This window comes from Petaurus breviceps, unplaced genomic scaffold (assembly GCF_028583685.1).
Source record: "Petaurus breviceps papuanus isolate PSGF00001 unplaced genomic scaffold, PetGlider_PUasm1.0 229, whole genome shotgun sequence".
Classification (NCBI taxonomy): Eukaryota; Metazoa; Chordata; class Mammalia; order Diprotodontia; family Petauridae; genus Petaurus; species Petaurus breviceps.
Genome location: NW_027185903.1, coordinates 27957238 through 27976447, shown reverse-complemented (window position 1 = coordinate 27976447; position 19210 = coordinate 27957238). Strand labels below are relative to the sequence as shown.

Sequence of the window (19210 nt, the reverse complement as noted above, 5' to 3'; positions counted from 1 at the left end):
TTGCTTGAGGCTTAGAAAAAGTAAGTTGACTTGCCCATAATATCCAACCAGTTAGTGTTTGAGACAAGACTTAACCTTAGATCTTCCTGATTCTATCTACTATGCCACACTGCTTGTCTATGTGTATGTATGTTTTGATATAAAAGCAATTTATTTTTTCTTTTTTCATTTTAAGACATTCTTGGGTTCTTTACATGTTTAGATTTCTCCTAAAATGTCTAATTTTATTTCAGGTGGCAACAAGGACAATATCAGAGCCGGATGTAAAAAATGTGGCTATCGTAAGTACTATATACTGTAATAAGACTCCATACTATAATACTTCATTTGGCAGCTTTTAGAACTGTTATTGTATAGCTCTGTTTTATTTAGTATCTTGGAATATGACAAAAAGTCTGAAGTCCCAAAAAGCACTTTTAGGTTCAAAGATTCCAATATTGGAACAAAGAATTCACTGTTCCCGCCTGCTATGAATCAGCACAAGAATCGAATAAGCAGGATTCTAGTGCTTGGTTATAAAATTTAATTTCATGGAAACTGTATTCGGAACAGGGATTTCTATGTGCATTTCCTTACTGCTTAGCTTTACTGTAAGAATAGATAAAAATGAAACCCAGCAGTGCAATAAATTGACTGCAATCTGATTACTTTTTAAAAGTTTTTATTTATATTCTAAATCATCTTGGCATAACTTCTTTTGTTTCTGTAGTTTATAAATCATTGCTAATTTGCTTGTACTATTCATCAAGTTTTGATTAAACACCTGGCATTTGCAGAGCCCTTTACTTGAAAACCATCTTTGTTTTCAAAATTGCATTCAATTTTCTAGCCTGTGTACTAATGTATTCATTTATCACAGATGGGTTAGGTCATGAAGTTTTATCTAGACATGAAGACTATTAGCATATTATTTAAGTCACCAAAAAGTTTTTACCTCTTTTCAAAAAATAAAATGGCAGTTTGAGAAGCATGGTGGTGTGTTAGGAAAACCAGTGATTTTGAAGCCAGATATCTTAGATTCCATTCAATTGGGGAATGGCTAAACAAGTTGTGGCTCATGAAGATAATTAATTACTACTATGCTATAAGAAATGATAAATACAATAACTACAGAGAACAAGAGTAGTCTTATATAAACTGATTCAAAATGAAGTAAGAGTTAAAACAGCAAAAATGTATTAAATTCCTATGGCACTATACTATGAGCACTGGAGAGACAAAGAAAGACAAAAACCATCGCCCCTTTTGGGTAGCCTAATGGCCGAGTTTAGCCTTAAAATGAGGTTACTCACCTCCTTCTTTATAAAATTAAGGTATTGTTGTAGAATACTTCACATAATGTCAGATTGTTTAAATATGTTAGTTTTGCTGAGCTATTCATTTTAGTTTTTTATTTGGTTTTAAGGATTGCTATCTGGGAGGGGGAAGAGGAATTCATTGGGGAATGTAGGTGATATAAAAGCAAAAGAACAAAAATTGTTTTAAAATTTTTTTTGAGTTCTATTCCCAGTTCTGACACTACCTACATGTTTCTGAGCAAAATAATTAACTTAGCTGAACTTCATTTTCTTCACCTCACAGCACTATATAAATGAGTTGTTATTGTCCAATAAGTATTGTTTGGTATGTGTGATAGAGAATATTTTCAGAGTAGTCAAGACCATTGTTTTTATCTTCAGATAACTTCTTCAGAATTAGTTATGATTTAGACCTTTGAAGTGAATAACTAGGGTTTATTCATTTCTACTATATCCTATATGAAGTGTTTCAGTAAAATTTGTTAGTATCCCAGTTGAAAAAAATTTAACAATAAGTAACCCAGAAGTAGTAATGGCCTGCTCATTCAGGCAATGTAACCTGTAGACATGACACCCTTTCTGTATCTCTAGGCTGGCTGTTTGCCCCAACCTGCTCTGGCAGATAAGGGGAGTTTTCTTAGAGTGGGAGATGGGACTGGCTGTAGGTATGTCCAGTGACCCCGCTAACTCTTAAGCATGAAAATGATAAGACAAGAGCAAAAATAATCATGATATTTTTCTCACTAAAAGACAAGAGCAGCAATAATCTTAACCATTACTTAATTGAAGGCAAAACTAAGATTAATCAAAATAACAGTCTACCTATAAATCTTGAGTTAGACTCTTTGAAACTATAGAGAGAATGAAAACACATGTAAAGAAGCATATCAGGGAGGCATACCAGTAAGGAAATACATGTGCCCAGAGCAGCTCAGTCCTGATGTGCTTGGTCCTTTAGAGAGTGTCACCTGCCAGGGATAATTCTCCTGTTCAATTTGTTCCCTTTCTTGTCCTCACAGCTATGCTATTGGGTGAAGCTACTTCTCTGCTCCTCTCTGACCATTTGTAATGGGAATGTGAATTTAAGATCTTCCCTGCCCCTAGGCCCTTTGATAAGCTTAAGTGCACCTGGAGCTTGTGGTGGGAGGCTTGTTTTTCGGGAGATACTTTGTGATTGGACAGTGGGTCAAGAAGGTTGTTATATTCTCTTGAGCCAGGAGAAGGCTATATAAACCCTGATGTGAGGTTTTGCTTTGGGGCTCACTTTGAGAAGAGTTGTTTGATTTGATCAGATGAGACTCTGGACAGCCGTTGAGAGCCCCCCCCCCCCGCCTCGAAACCCCACAGTTGTGATCCTTCCCTCCCTGGTAACTGTGACTAGGTATGGATGTAATGGTCAAACAGTTGGAGGCCCATCTGCTTGAAATGTCTCTCTGTCTTCTTGTAACTTCTCTCTGTATACACTGAAGTTTGGGGTGCTGACTTTTTCCCCTGAACTAGGTAAATGATATGTTTGATTGATTAAAGCAAGCTTGTTAACCCACTTTGAGCTGCTTTCCTTTAGAAAAGCAGATCTAAGAACCTGTGTTGGCAGCCACCCTGGGGATGTTGGGATGCTTGCTGCCATACCACTGAAGCAGTGTCAGACTCTTAGGATTCAGCCTCCCTTGGAAGAGAACCAAGAAATTGTTAACTTCTTTCAGTGACAAACAGTTCCCATAAAGGAGTCTCTGAGGAGTTTCTCACAGACTGTTGATAGCAGGAGGACCATATGGCCTCTTCCCCACCAGTACTGCAAACAGCAGGGGATTCTTTTTTATCTGGTTAGCTCTCACTCTTCTCACAACAAAACAGATGCAAAGACTCCACTTATCATTAGCATGTCAGAGAGGCCCCGAACATACAACACTGATAAAGCACTGAGTTTTCACCTCTATCATACTTTATAGAGGGCATTCCTTCCTTTTGCCAAATAATCAACTCTCAGGAAAGCATTGTTTCCTTCCCTTATGTCCCAGCACAATAGGTGCAGATCCTGCGTGTCAGCTTTTCAACTCCTGATAGCTCCTGTGTCTGTCTTTCATTAGCATCTCCTTTTAATTATCTCCTGATACTCTGTCCCTGATTACCTCAGCTTGTTCTCCTTATTCTTTTTTTTTTTTACATTTTTATTTAAAGTTTTGAGTTCCAAATTCTGCCCTTCCTTCCCTTCCTCTCCTCCCTCCCTGAGATGGTAAGCAATCAGATATATGTTATACATGTGTAATTATGTAAAACATTTCCTTATTAGTCATTTCTTACAAAAGACTCAAATAAAAGAAAAAAGTGAAAAATAGCATGCTTCATTCTAGTCAAACAATTTCAGTTCTTTCTCTGAAAGTGGATAGTATGCTTGATCAAATAGTCATTTGGGCTTGTCTTGAATCATTGTATTGCTGAGAATAGCTAAGTCATTCATAGTTCTTCATCGAACATTATTGCTGTTACTATGTACATTGTGCTCCTGGTTCTGTTAATTTCTCAATGCATCAATTTATGTAAGTCTTTCAAGGTGTTTCTGGAATGATCCTGCTTATCATTCTTATAGCACAATAATATTCTGTTAAAATCATATACCACAGCTTGTTTAGCCCTTTTCCAGTTGATGGGCATACCTTCCATTTCCATCTCTTAGCTACCACAAAAAGACCTGCTACAAATATTTTTGTACAGATAGGTCCTTTTTCCCTTTTTGAATGTCTTTGGCTTTTTTTTTTTTTTTTGGAGAGGGGAAGGCAGGGCAATTGGGGTTAAGTGACTTGCCCAGGATCACACAGCTAGTATGTGTGTCAAGTATCTGAGATGAATTTGAACTTAGGTCCTCCTCTATTCCAGGACTGGTGCTCTGTTCACTGTACCACCTAGCTACCCCTTGGATGTCTTTGGAATAGAGATCTAACAGTGGTATTTAGCTAGATCAAAGGCTTTGCACAGTTTTATAGCCCTTTGGGCATAGTTCCGAATTGCTCTTCAGAATGATTGGAACAGTTCACAATTCCACCAACAGTGCATTAGTGTCCCAGTTTTCCCACATCCCCTCTAACATCCAAAATTTTCCTTTTTTGTCATATTAGCCAGTCTGATAGGTGTGAAGTGGTAACTCAGAGTTGTTTTAATTTGTATTTCTCTAATCAATGGTGATTTAGAGCACTTTCTGATATTTTGATTTCTTTGTCTGAAACTATCTGTTCATATCCTTTGACTATTTATCAGTTGGGAAATGACTTGTATTTTTATAAATTTGACTCAATTCTCTATAAATTTGAGAAATAAGACCTTGATCAGAGGTACTTTTTGCAAAAGTTTTTTCCCAGTTTTCTGCTTTCCTAATAATTTTGGTTATAAAATATGTTTTGTTTGTGCAAAAACTTTTTAATTGTATATAATCTTTCTATTTTACCTTTTATAATTCTATTTTTCTCATCTTTGGTCCTAAATTCTTCCCTTTGCCATAAATCTGATAGATAAAATATTCTGTGCTTTCTTAATTTGTTTATGGTATCACACTTTAAGTGTAAATCATGTAGCCATTTTGACCTTATCTTGGTATATGGTGTGAGGTGTTAGTTAATACCTAGTTTCTGCCATACTGTTTTCCAGTTTTCCCAGCAGTCTTTGTCAGATAATGAGTTTTTGTTCCAAAAACTCAGATCTTTAGATCTATCATGTTAGATTACTATGTCCATTTACTATAACGTAATTTGTATCTAATCTATGCCACTGATTCACCATTCTATTTCTTAGCCAGTGCCAGATTGTTTTGATATTTAAGACTTTATAATACAACTTGATACAGCTAAACCACTTCCTTTCACATTTTTTTCTCATTCCCTTGATGTCCTTGAGCTTTTGTTCTACCAGATGAATTTTGTTATTATTTTTCTAGTTCTATAAAATAACTTTTTTAGTAGTTTAATTGGTATGACATTGAATAAATAGATTAATTTAGATAGTATTGTTATTTTTATTGCATTGGCTCAACCATGAATAAATCATATTTTTCCAGTTGTTTAGATCTGATTTATTTGTGTGAAAAGTGCTTTGTAGTTGTGTTCATATAGTTCCTCAGTTTATCTTGGCAGGTAGACTCCCAAGTTTTTATATTGTCTACAACTATTTTAAATGGAATTTCTCTTTCTATTTTGCTGCTGGACTTAGCTGGTAATATATAGAAATGCTGGCAATATATATGGGTTTACTTAGTATCCTGCAGGTTAGCTAAAATTATTAATAATTTCAAGTAAGTTTTTATTTGATTCTCTAGGATTTTCTAAGTGTAACATATCACCTGCCAAGAATGATAGTTTTGTTTCCTCATTACCTATTGTAATTCCTTTAATTTCTTTTTCTTAGCTTATTGCTGTAGGTAACATTTCTAGTACAGTATTAAATAATAGAGGTGATAATGGGCATCCTTACTTTACCCCTGATTGAGTGTTGAGGTATTGGGAAAGCTTTTAACTTACCCCATTACAGATAATGCTTGCTGATGGTTTTAGATAAATATTGCTTATCAGGTTAAAGTAAGTTCCATTTATTCATATGCTCTCTAGTATTTTTAATAGGAATGGATGCTGTATTTTATCCAAGGCTTTTTCTGCAACTCTTAAGATAATCATATGATTTCTGTTGGTTTTGTTATTGTTATGGTCAGTGATGCTGATGATTTTCCTAATATTGAACCAACCCTGCATTCCTGGTATAAATTCTACCTGATCATAGTGTATGATCCTTGAGATATATTGCTATAATCTCTTTGTTAGCTTTTCATTTAAAATTTTGCACCGATGTTCATTAGGGAAATTGGTCTGTAATTTTCTTTATCTGTTTTGGTACTCCCTGGTTTTGGTATCAGCACCATATTTGTGTCATAAAAGGAATTTGGTAGGACTCTTTTTTCACCTGTTTTTCCAAATAGTTTATATAGTACTGGGATTAATTGTTCTTTAAATGTTTGGTAGAATTTACTTGTGAATTCATCTGGTCCTGGGGATTTTTCTTAGGATATTCATTGATGGCTTGCTCAATTGTTTTTTTCTGATTGAGTTATTTAAGTATTTTATTTTCTTCTGTTAATCTGGGTAATTTATATTTTTGTAGATATTCATCCATTTCATTTAGATTGTCAGATTTATTGGCATCTGATTAGGCAAAAGAGCTCCTAAAAATTTTCTTAATTTCCTCTTCATTGGTGGTGATTTTACCCACTTCATTTTTGATACTGGTAATTTGATTTTTTTTAAATCAAATTAACCAATAGTTTATCTATTTTTTGATTTTTCATAAAACAAGATCATAGTTTTATTAGTTCAATAGTTTTCTTAATTTCAATTTTATTCATCTCTCCTTTGATTTCCAATTTGATGTTTAATTGGGCATTTTTTATTTGTTCTTTTTCTAGGTTTTTTTTTAGTTACATACCCAATTCATTGATCTGCTTTTTCTCTATTTTATTCATGTAAACAATTAAAGATATAAATTTTCCCCCAAGTGTTGCTTTGGCTACATCCCATAAATTTTGGTATGTTATCTCATTGTCATTTTGTTTAATGAAATTATCAGTTATTGCTATAATTTTTTTCTTTGACCCACTTGTTTTTTAGGATTAGATTTTTTAATTTCTGTCTAAATTTTAATCTCTTTCCATTATCCATTATTGAATATAATTTTTATTTCATTATGATCCGAAAAGGATGTATTACTATTTCTAATTTTTGTCATTTGGTTGTGAGGTTTTTATGTCCTGATATGTGGTCAGTTTTTGTGTAAGTGTCATGTACTGCTGAGAAAAACATATATTCCTTTTTATTCCCATTCAGTTTTCTTCAGAGATCTACCTTATGTAACTTTTCCAGAATTTTATTCAATTCCTTAACTTCTTTCTTGTTTATTTTTTGGTTAGATTTATCCAGTTCTGAGAGGGGAAAGTTGAAGTCTCCCCCTAGTATAGTTTTATTATCTATTTCTGCCTGTAACTCATTCAACTTTTCCTTCAAAAATTATGCATATAACTTCATTGTCTGTGTTATCTTCCAGCAAGATATAGTTTCCTTCCTTATTTCTTTTAATTAGTTCTGTTTTTGCTTTTGCTTTGTCTGAGATCGTGATTGCTACCCCAGCTTTCTTTGCTTCAGCTGAAGTATAATAAATTCTGCTCCTGCCCCTTACCTTTACCCTGTGTGTGTGTCTCTCTCAGATGTTTCTTGTAAACAACATACTGTAAGATTCTAGTTTTTAATTCATTCTGCTGTCCATTTCCATTTTATGAGTTCATTCCATTCACATTTATAGTTATGATAACTCTATTTCCCTCCATGCTATTTTCACCTTGTTTATCTCACCCTCTCTCTTACTTCCCACCCTTTCCCTCCTCACAAGTGTTTTACTTTAGATCACCACCTTCCCCAGTCTACCCTCCCTTTTATAAATCTTCCCTCTTCCTATTATCCCCATTCCTTTTTACTTCTTTATAGGGTAAGACAGATTTCTGTATCCAGCTAAGTGTGTATATTATTCCCTATTTGAGCCAATTTTGATCAGAGTAAAGTTTAAGCTTTTCCTGCCACCCACTCACCCCCATCTTCCATTCCATTATAATATGTCTTTCATGCCTTATTTATGTGGGATAATTTACGCCATTCAACCTCCCCCCACCCCTCGTCTCTTCTTCTAGTACAATTTTCTTTCCTACCCTTTTATTTTGTTTTTTGGGTATCATCCCATCAAAGTCACCTTATACCCACACCCTCTGTCTATACATATATATGTCTTCTAATTGCTCTTATAGTAATGAAGTTCTTAAGAGTTACAAGTATTATCTTGCCATGTAGAAATATAAACAGTCTAACCTTAATGAACTTCTTATTATTTTCTCTTGTTTCTTTTTTACCTTTTTATGTTTCCCTTGAGTCTTATATTTGGAAGTCAAATTTTTTATTCAGCTCAGGTCTTTTTAATTAGCAATGTTTGAAAGTCCTATTTTATTAAATATCAATTTTTCCCCTGAAAGATTATATTCAGTTTTGCTGGTTTTAATCCTGACTGCTTTGCCTTACAGTATATCATATTCAAGCTCTCTGCTTCTTTAATGTGGAAGCTGCCAGATCCTGTACAATCTGTAGCTCCATGATATTTGAATTGTTTCTTTTTGGCTGCTTGCAATACTTTCTCTAACCTTTGAAATTTGGCTCTGATTTTCCTGGGAGTTTTCATTTTGGGATCTCTTTCAGGCAGTAATTTGTGGATTCTCTCTGGTTCTAATCTATCAGGGCAGTTTTCTTTAATAATTCTATGAAAGATGTTGTCCAGGTTTTGGGGGGGGGGTTGTTGTTTTTTTTTATCGTGGATTTCAAGTAGTCCAATAATTCTTACATTATCTCTTCTGGATCTTTTTTCTAGATTAGTTGTTTTTCCACTGAAAATTTTACATTTTCTTCTATTTTTTTTTTTTACTTTTTTGATTTCATTTTATTGTATCTTACTGTCTCTTAGAGTCATTAGCTTCCCTCATTCAATTTGAGTTTCTAGAGAATTATTTTCTTCAGTAATCTTTTGTACTTCTTTTTCCATTTTATCCAGTTCTATTTTATAGGGAGTTATTTTCCTCAGTAAATTTCTGTATGATTTTTCCCATGCTCCTGGCTCTTTTCATGATTCTCTTGCATTACTCTCATTTATTTTCCCAGTTTTCTTCTACCTCTCTAATTTGCTTTTTAAAACCCTTTGTAAGCTCTTCTAGCAATTCTTTTTGGACCTGAGACCAAATAACTTTTTTTTTTTGAGGCTTCACATGTAGCCGTTTTGACACTATTGTCCTCTTCTGAGTTTATGCCTTGAACCTCCCTGTCACTATAGTAACTTTCTATAGTCAAGTTCTTTTTTTTTTGTCCTTTGCTCATTTTTTGGCCTTTTTCATGATGGTGTTTTTATGTGAGAGTTGGGCTCTGGTCCTGTATTGTCCCAAGCTTTTTGTGGTGCTGCTCAGGGTCTTACTGCTGGCTTTCACTGGATTTCAGGACTTAGCTTCTTGCTTGTTACCATTCTGGTTTGTACTTGGGGTGGAACCTCCCTGTTGGCTTCCCCTGGGTGTGGGGTTTAGCTACTGGCCTTCCTTACTGGTAGAACCTTTATACTGGGTTGTTTTTGTATCAGTCTTTCTGGTGGCTTGTTGCTGGTCAGCCCCCTAGGTAGGGCCCTGCTCCTGGGTTGCTATGGAAATAGGACCTCTCTGCCAGCAGGCCCTAGAAGGGTAATCTTGTTGCTGGTAGACTCCAGGGGTGGGGCTTCACCTACTGGTCAGCAGTGGGGTCAAAGCCTTGCTGGTGGCTTTTGCTGGGTGTGGGGTTGGCTCACTTGCCTAGGTGCTGCTGGTTTGCAGGAGGGTAGGAGATTGCTGGTGGATTGCCCCAGGCTTGGAGACTTGCTGCAGGCCCCCTGTGCTGAGCCTGGCATCTGTTGCTGATGCTCTTGGACTTTGCTTCCCTCCTACCCCAGTGACACAGTCCTTTCCCACCATACTGTTAAGCTGCTTCCCTGCTCCTAAATCAGTTTGAAGGAGGTTTTCTAGTTGTTTGGAGGGAAATTTGGTAGGACTTCACAGGGTTCCACATTCTCACTCTACCATCTTGTCACCCAAAGTCCTCTCCTGATTGTTTCATCTTTTTTATCACCCTTCTTTCCTGTGTCCTTCTTCTCTTTGTCTTCTAATGGCTGAAATTAGGTAATGATCCACCCCTCACAAGATATGAAACTTTAAAATTCCACCTTTCTGTCAGGTATCACCTCCAAATCTTCTCATAGCCTTCAAAAAAATTTTTATTTATAATTTCTCAGTTATAACCTTTAAAACTATGAAAATAGTCAAATGCAAATGAGCTTATGAACTACAGTACTCTGCAAGTGTTGTTATTTCAGTTAACTGTCTGTCTTCAAATGGGTCCTGTGATGTTCTTTCCTCAGGTCCTAAGAACAGTCTTTGTCCTCAACAGCTTAGCTGATTTAACCCGGTTTTTTCAGTTTTCCTTACATAAATGTTCTTTTTTTCTCCCCCTTTCGACAAGCAAAATTTGTGCATATTAAAAGGGAAGAATCCTACAAATAGATTCTGATAATTCAGGTTCCCTTCCTTTCACATTATTCTTTCATGCTGTAATCTTAAGATGATAGGAAGCTTTTGTTATTATTGTTGCCTAGCTACCAACATAGCATGCTGAACCTTTCTTATTGTTAGGTTTACATCTTTACAGATGTTACTGATAAAGCCCTTTTCAGGGAACAAGTGTTTTTCAATATGGACAACAAAATCAGTCAGCTCATTATTTTTGGACCATAACCTTTTTCTTTTGTTTATAGTAGTAACAGAAAGAGCTTCATAAATCCATTTATTTTGCTCTCATGCCTGAAATGTGGGTGTCCTTGAATTGATTACAAAGGAAAATTATCTTTCTTTAGCTATAAAAATAAATTAAAAGCAGCACATATCATATTAAGTAATTTACATTTAAAGTATTTAATGCTTTATTGAAGATACTTGTGATTATAGGATTGTTTTAATAATTTCATTGTCTGAAATAAATGAACTTTTCAAGTTAAGGATGAGAGCTGTGCTTCCAAATAAATATTTTCTCTATTTAGCAAAATTGTCAATGATAATTTAATCTTAAAGATTAAATCATATTTATAACAAATTTTTAATTTATAAAATATTTATGTTTTAAGATTTACAAATACTTTTTAAAAAATTTTTTTAATTAATAAAAATCTATTTTCTCTCCCTCTCACTCCACATTAAGGAGGGAAAAAACCTTATAACAAATATGCAAAGACAAGCAAAAAAATTTGCCTCCATGGCCATGCCAAAAAAAATATGTCTCATTCTGCTCCTTAAGTCAATCACCTCCATTAGGAGGTAGGTAGCATGCTTTATTATGAGTCCTTTGGAATTATGATTAGTCATTGCATTGATCTGAGTTCTTAACAGTTTTCAGTTTGTTTTTACAGTGTTGTTATTGCATAAATTGTTCTCCTGGTTCTACTCACTTAACTTTTCATCAGTTCATTCAAATCTTCCTAGATTTCTTGGGAAATCATCCCTTCCATCATTTCTTAGGGTGTATAACATTTTATTATATTCATATAAAATAATTTGTTTAGCTATTCCCCAGTTTACAAGAGTCCCTCCCTTGGTTTCTAGTTCTTTGTTACTACAAAAGAGCTGCTACTATAAATATTTCAATACACATATGGTTCCTTTTCTTCTTTCTTTGATCTCTTTGGATTATAGACATTGTAATGGTGTTCCTGGGTCAAAAGGTATGCATATTTTAGTAAATTTGGGTACAATTCCAAATTGCTTTCCAGAATGACTGGACCCTTCACAGCCCCACCAGTAGTGTATTAATATACTTGTATTTCCCACAGCTACTCCACTATTTGTTTTTTTCATTTTTTTGTCAACTTGACCAAGTCTGATGGGTGTGAGGTAGAATCTCAGACATGCTTTAATTCAGATTTCTCTAATTCTTATCAATTTAGAGTATTTTTATGTGACTGTAGATAATTTTGATTTCTTCCTTAAAAATCTGCCTCTTCAAGGGGCAGAGCCAAGTCAGTAGAGTAAAGACATGAACTCACCTGAATGCTCCCAAATTCCCCTCTAGACAACTTTGAAATAATGTCTCAAATAAGGTTCTAGAATGGCAGAAGCAACAAAAGGTTGGAATGAAAAAATTTTCTAGCCCAAGACAACTTACGAGATTGGCAGAAAAGGTCTGTCTCACTGGGTGGTGGTCAGACCTAGAGAGCCATTCAGTGCAGACCCTGCCCCTGTCAGGCAGCATCAGGCCTTGGAGGCAGCTAGAGCTGTGGCTTTGGGAGCTCTTAGCCCACACACAGTAAGGGGTTCAGAAAATTGATTAGAAAGACATTATAGGGGACCTTTTGCTGACATTGGGTGCAGAATCCTATTCCAATTGCATACATGGTTCTGGGTTGCCTTTCTCAGGGCAAGAATGCCCAAATATGTGGTGCCATGTGGGAGCAGAGACCTGGTCACAGGTCTAAGATGGAGAAAAGTGCTTGCAGTCACAAAGGGACAAGGACCTTGGTCTCAGGTCCAAGGCAGAAAGGAGCACGAATGCTTGTGGCCATAGGAGAGAAGGGTTCTAAGTTAAATCTCCAGGGTCATAAGGAGTGAAAACACTTGTGACTGCAGGGGAGCAGGAGCCCTGGTCACAGTTACAGGGCAGAGAAAAGTGCCAGGAGAGCAGTGACCAAACTTCTCCTTAAATCATACCACCTTGGAAGATACAAAAACTTACAGGCCCTCAGAACTAGCTCTAAAAACAGTAGCATAGGGGTGGCAAGTAAGAGCACCGGCTCCAGTGTCGGGATGACCTGGGGATCGAATCCAGGCTCAGACACTTAGGACCCACCCAGAAACACCTGGCCGTGTAACCTCGAGCAAGTTACTTGACCCCAATTGCTTAGGGGTGGCCAGGTGGCTCAGCGAGTAAGAGCACCAGCTCCAGTGTTGGGATGACCTGGGGATCAAATCCGGGCTCAGATTCTCAGCACCACATCCAGAAAAAACCAGCTGTGTAACCTTGAGCAAGTTACTTAACCCCAATTGCTTAAAATAATAATAATAATAAAACAGTAGCATGAAAACCCTAAAAGCTGGCACAGTGTCCTCTCTACCTTGGGAGCAGAGTCTAACTTTAATATAAAGTTAAAAGTAAAGAAATAAGCTGGAAAAATTATTAAAAAAAAAAAAAACCCTGACCACAGGAAGTTACTATGGTGACAGGAAAGGGCAAGAAACAAATTCAGAAGAAGACAACTGAGTCAAAACACCTACATCTAAAGCCTCAAAGAAGAATGTCACAGGCCCAAATTGGTCAAAGTCTCCAAAAGAAATCCTGGAAGAGCTCAGAAAGGATTTAAAAAACCAAATAAGAGAGGTAGAGAAAAAATTGGGAAAAGATCTAAGAGTAATACAAGAAAATTATTAAAAGAGTCAACATATTGGTAAAGGAGGCACAAAAAAATACTGAAAACAAAATCTTAAAAAGCAGAATTAGCCAAATGATAAAAGAGGCACAAAAATCCACTGAAGAGAAATCCTAACTTAAAATGTAGAATTGACGAAATGGAAAAAGAGCACAAAAATGCATCAGTGAAATAGAGAAAGGGCAAATCAATGAATTGGACATGCAACTAAAAAAAAAAATAGAAAAAACAAATTAAAAATCCCCATTTAAACACCAAATTGGCAATCCTTAAAATCAAAGGAGAGATTAATGAAATTGACAGAAAAAAAAAAAAAAACATTGAACTAATAAATAAAACTAGGAAGTGGGTTTATGGGGAGGAGGGGGAACCAATAAAATAGATAAACCATAGGTTAATTTGATTTAAAAAAAGGAAAGAAAACCAAATTACCGGTATCAAAAATGAAAAGAATGAATTCACTGCCAAAGTAGCGGAAATTAAAGTAATTATTAGGAGTTATTTTGCCCAGTTGTATGCCAATAAATCTGACAGTTCAAATGAAATGAATGAATATTTACAAAAATATAAATTGTCCAGATTAACAGAAGAGGAAATAGAACACTTAAATAACCCTTTCTTAGAAAAAGAAATTAAACAGACCATCAATAGGCTCCTTAAGAGAAAATCCTCAGGATCACATGGATTCACAAGTGAATTCTACTGAACATTTAAAGAACTATTAATTCCAGTAGTTTATAAACAATTTGGAAAAATAGTCAAAGGAGGAATCCTGCCAAATTCCTTTTATGACACAAATATGGTGCTGCTACCTAGACCAAGAAGAGCCAAAACAGAGAAAAAAAAAAACAAAGACTAATTTCCGTAATGAACACTTTGAATAAAACAGGAACAAGATGATTGCAGCAATAACTCCAGGTAGAATTTGTAACAGGAATGCAAGGGTGGTTCTGTATTAGGAAATCTATCAGCATAATTAACCATATCAATGAGGAAGAAAATCATATGATTATCTCAGTAGATTTAGAAAAAGTTTTTGACAAAATACAATGCTCATTCCTCTTAAAAATACTAGAAAACATAGGAATAAATGGAACTTTACTTAAAATGATAAGTAATATCTGTCTACCATCAGCAAGCATTATTTGGGGATAATGGGGATAAGCTAGAAGTCTTCCCAATATAGTTGGGGTGAAGCAAGGATGCCCATTATCACCACTATTCAATAGAAATGCTAAATATAACAGTAAGACAAGAAAAAAAAATTGAAGTAATTAGGATAGGCAGTGAGGAAACAAAACTATCACTCTTTGCAGATGATATGATGGTATATTTAGAAAATCAACTAAAAAACTAATGGAAATAATTAACTACAGCAGAGTTGGAGGATATAAAATAAACCCACATAAATCATCAGTATTTCTACATATTCCTTACAAAGTCCAGTAGCAGGAAATAGAGAAATTCTACTTAAAAAACTATGGACAGTATAAAATACTTGGGAGTCTGCCTGGCAAGGCAAACCCAGAACTATTTAAATACAAATACAAAACACTTTTTCAACACAAATAAAGCCATATCTAAACAATTGGAAAAAATATTAATTCCTCATGGATAGACCTACCAATATAATAAAAATGACAATTCCATGTAAATTAATTTACTTATTCAGTGCCACACCAATCAGACTACCCAAAAATTACTTTATAGAGAGAGAAAAAAAAAATGAAATTCATCTGGAAGAACTAAAGGCCAAGAATATCAAAAGAATCAATGAAAAAGAATATGAAGGAAGATGATTTAGCAGTACTAGTTCTCAAACTGTATTATAAAGCAGTAGTCATCAAAACAATCTAGTAATGACTAAGAAATAGAGTAGTGGATCAATGAAATAGATTTACACACAGTAGTAACTGACCATAGTAATCTAGTGTTTGACAAACCCAAAGATACATGCTTTTGGGACAAGAACTCACAATTTGACCAAAAAAAAAAGAAAACAAACTGGAAGCAATTTGGCCAGAACTGGTTATAGACCAACACCTCACCATGTATGCCAAGATAAGGTCAAAATGGGCACATGGTTTAAACATAAAGGGTGATATTTTAAGGAAATTAGGGGAGCATGGAAAATTTTACCTGTCAATCTATGGAAAAGGGGAAGAATTTGTGACCAAAACAAGACAGAGAACATTTCAGGATGTAAAATGAATAGTTTTGATTATATTAAATTTAAAAGATTTTATACAACTGTATCAGCAATGCCATATTCACAATGCCTATAGAGATTACAAATATGCTGATATAATTATCCATTACAAAATACGTCATGTTTGCCATATGAGGAAATAAACTAGAAAATTTATTAAGATACCAAAAGACTGAGTCCCAAAACCAGAAAGTGAAAGTCATCAGAGTAGTTATGACATTGGCACAGGTAGATAAAGTAGAAAGCACCCACATTTTCAAGCCTTTAAAACAGAACAGGCTACCTCAGGCAAAGGTCCTCCTCTCCCCACGCACAGCAACCACCCAGCGTCCTGGAAGCGCGCTCCCAGCAGCTCCGGCCCCTGGCAGTCCTCAGCAGGAGTCCTTAGCAGAAAGTCCTTAGCAGTCCTAACTCAAAAAAAGGGCTTCGTGCTACCACTGCCTCTGCTGCTGCCGCCGCTGTTGCCACCACCGCCAGCCACCGCAGGAACGCTAGCTTGGCTTCCGCTTCCTCTTGCTCCGCCCCTTCCTGCTACATCAGCAAGTCCAATGGGGCATGGAAGATCTTTAAATCCCATAACCCTTACAACAACCAAAAGCAATGTAGCCAAGATTAGAAGGAAAGCGTGAAACTGAGGGGGGGAAATTTGTACCACATTTCTCTGATAAAAGTCTCATTTCTCAAATATATAGAGAACTGGGTCACATTTATAATGATACAAGTCATTCCCCAGTTGGTGAATGGTTAAAGGATATGAATAGGCAGTTTTCAGAAGAAGAAATCAAAGCTATCTATACTCATGAAAAAATGCTCTATTGATTGGAGAAGTACAAATTAAAACAACTCTCAGGTACCACCTCTGTAGCAGCAAGCACCCCAAGCGTGCTCAGGGTGGCCGCCCATACAGGTTCTTGGATCTGCTTTGTTAAAGGAAAGCAACTCAAAATTGGGTTAACAAGCTTACTTTAATCAGTCAGACATATATCGTTTACCTTGTTCAGGGGAAAAAGGTCAGCACCCCGAACTTCAAAGTATACAGGCAGAATTATCAAGACAGAAACAGATCAAGTAGACAGATTTCCAAACTGTCCAACCATTACATCCATACCAAATCAGCATCTGGGTTTTTCAAAGCCGGGGGACTCTCAACAACGGCTTCCCAGAATCCATATCAAATCACAGAACACTTCTCAAAGTGAGCCCCCAAAACAAAGCTACTCATCAGGGCTTATATAGCCTTCTCCTGGCTCAGAGAATGTAACAACCTTGTTGACTCACTGGCCAATCAAGAAGTATCTACTGAAAAACAAGCCTCCCACCCTGGGCTTCAGGTGCACTTTAGCCTAGGGGCAGGGAAGATCTTCCAAATTTGCATTCCCATTACAACCTCATACCTATCAGATTGGTTAATATGACAGAAAAGGAAAATGACAAATTTTGGGGAATGTGGAAAAATTGGGACACTAATGCACTGTTGGAGTTGTGGACTGATGCGACCATTCTGAAGAGCAATTTGGAACTATGCCTAAAGGGCCATAAAATTGCTTACCATTTGACCCAATAATACCACTAATAAATCAGTATCCCAAAGAGATCAAAGAAAAAGGAAAATGACCTATGTATACAAAAAATTTGAGAGCACCTCTTTTTGTGGTGGCAAGGAATTGGAAAATTTAGGGGATACCCACCATTGGGGAATGGCTAAACAAGTTGGGGTATATGATTGTGACGAAATACTGTTGTGCTGTAAGAAGTGAGATGCTCTCAGAAAAACCAGGGAAGACTCATATGAACTGCTAAAGTGAAGTAAGCAGAACCAGGAGAACATTGTACATAGTAACAGCAATATTGTATGATGGTAAGTTGTGAATGACTTGGGTATTCTCAGCAATGCAATGATTCAAGACAATTCTAAAGGACTTTTAGTAAAAAAATACTGTCCATCTCCAGAGAAGAACTAATGAAGTCTAATTAATATTGAAGCATACTTTTTTCCTTTATTTTTCTTGTTTGTTTTCTTATCTGTGGGGTTTTTTTTGTAACATGGCTAATATGGAAATAAGTTTTGCATGACTGTACATATATAATCTATATCAAGTCATTTGACTTCTCAAGGAGGGAAAAGGGGACAGAGGAAGGGAAAGAATTTGGAACTCAGAATTTTAAAAAATTCATGCTAAAATTGTTTTTACATGTAATCGAGGGAAAGAAACCAATTTTTACAAATTTGCATGCTCATGTTCTTTGACCATCTATCAGTTAGGGAATGGCTCTTGGAGGTTTAAATCAGTTCCTTATATGTTTTGGAAATGAGAATCTTATCAATGAAGCTACTTGCAAAGATTTTTTTCCCCCGGGTTACCTGTTTCTTTGAAGTATTCTCTTTGTAAGAATTCTGTGAGATTTGTAATGCCCGTATTTTTATAATTATTGCCATTTTACACATGAGGAAATTTTCTCCGAGAGATTAAGTGACATGCCCTCCTGGTCACACAGCTAGTTACTTGTAGAACCAAGATTCAAACCCAAGTCTCCTGACTCAAAGTCCATTGCTATTTCCCCTGTAATATGCTGTTTCGGCTTCAGTATTAAAAATTACTTATGTCAGAAATGACAAGAAACCAATTTACTCTCCATGGACTAAAAAAAGCCTCTTGAGCCTAAGAGGTCAGGTATGTACTCCACATTGCTTTTTTATTTCATTCTTGATTACTTTTCATAGAAATCTGTGTTTCTGGAGGATTTGGGGGAGACTTGAGTATTTTTGCTATGACCATATCATAGTTTAGTATTTGTTTTCTTATTGATCCAACTGAAGTTGTCATCAAAGAATACTTATTTCTTGATACTGTAAATTGTCTACTTTCAGAACTTCAAAACACAAATGTATGAGGTTGTGGGAGGGAGGCAATAAAAATGCATACACTGTTTATACTACCATTTGACTATTAACGTCTGGTAAGATACAAAGTAGCATGATTATGTACACTCCCCAGCTGCTTAGGTAATAGTATATATTTAAGTCAGTTGCCTTCTGTTAATTCTTTATGAACCTCTGAAATAAATTTGTCTGAGGTTTAAAGTAAATTATCCTTTTAAAATTTTTGAGTTTATTTCCTTCCTCTTATAAAAAGTGTTTTCTTTAAGCTCTGGCTTCCTCTTTATGTCTTTCATAGGAGCTCCACTTTTAACAGATTAAAAGGTAAAATAACTAAATTCAGTAACTTTTTCCAGCTGCTCCTCACACAATTACAATTCTCTCATTCTTTTTCTCTTTATACACTCTTAATTATTTTGCCAGGTGCTAAGGACTTTCAGTGGGGTAAGCTGTTAGTGTTCTAATGCAACTGTGTTAGATTATTGTAATGGAAATGCAAATTGTGAAGATCTTCCCTGCCCCTAGGCTAAAGTGCACCTGGAGCCTGGGGTGGGAGGCTTGTTTTTCAGTAGATACTTTTTGATTGGCCAGTGGATCCAGAAGGTTGTTACATTCTCTGAGCCAGGAGAAGGCTATATAAACCCTGATTTGAGGCTTTGTTTTGGGGCTCACTTTGAGAAGTGTTCTGTGATTTGATCAGATGAGACTCTGGGAAGCCGTTGTTGAGAGCCCCCCAGCTTTGAAAAACCCAGATGTTGATTAGGTATGGATGTAATG

At 35.8% G+C, this 19210-nt stretch overlaps 1 protein-coding gene across 1 annotated transcript in view; it reads left to right on the top strand.

Moving 5' to 3' along the window:
* The window catches only part of SREK1IP1 (SREK1 interacting protein 1), a 53437-nt gene that overhangs the window by 7912 nt on the left and 26315 nt on the right, over positions 1–19210 (top strand). Inside the window, exon 2 of the mRNA XM_069096410.1 lies at positions 234–281. Coding sequence (XP_068952511.1) covers positions 234–281 — 48 coding nt within the window. The remainder of the gene's footprint in view (positions 1–233; positions 282–19210) is intronic.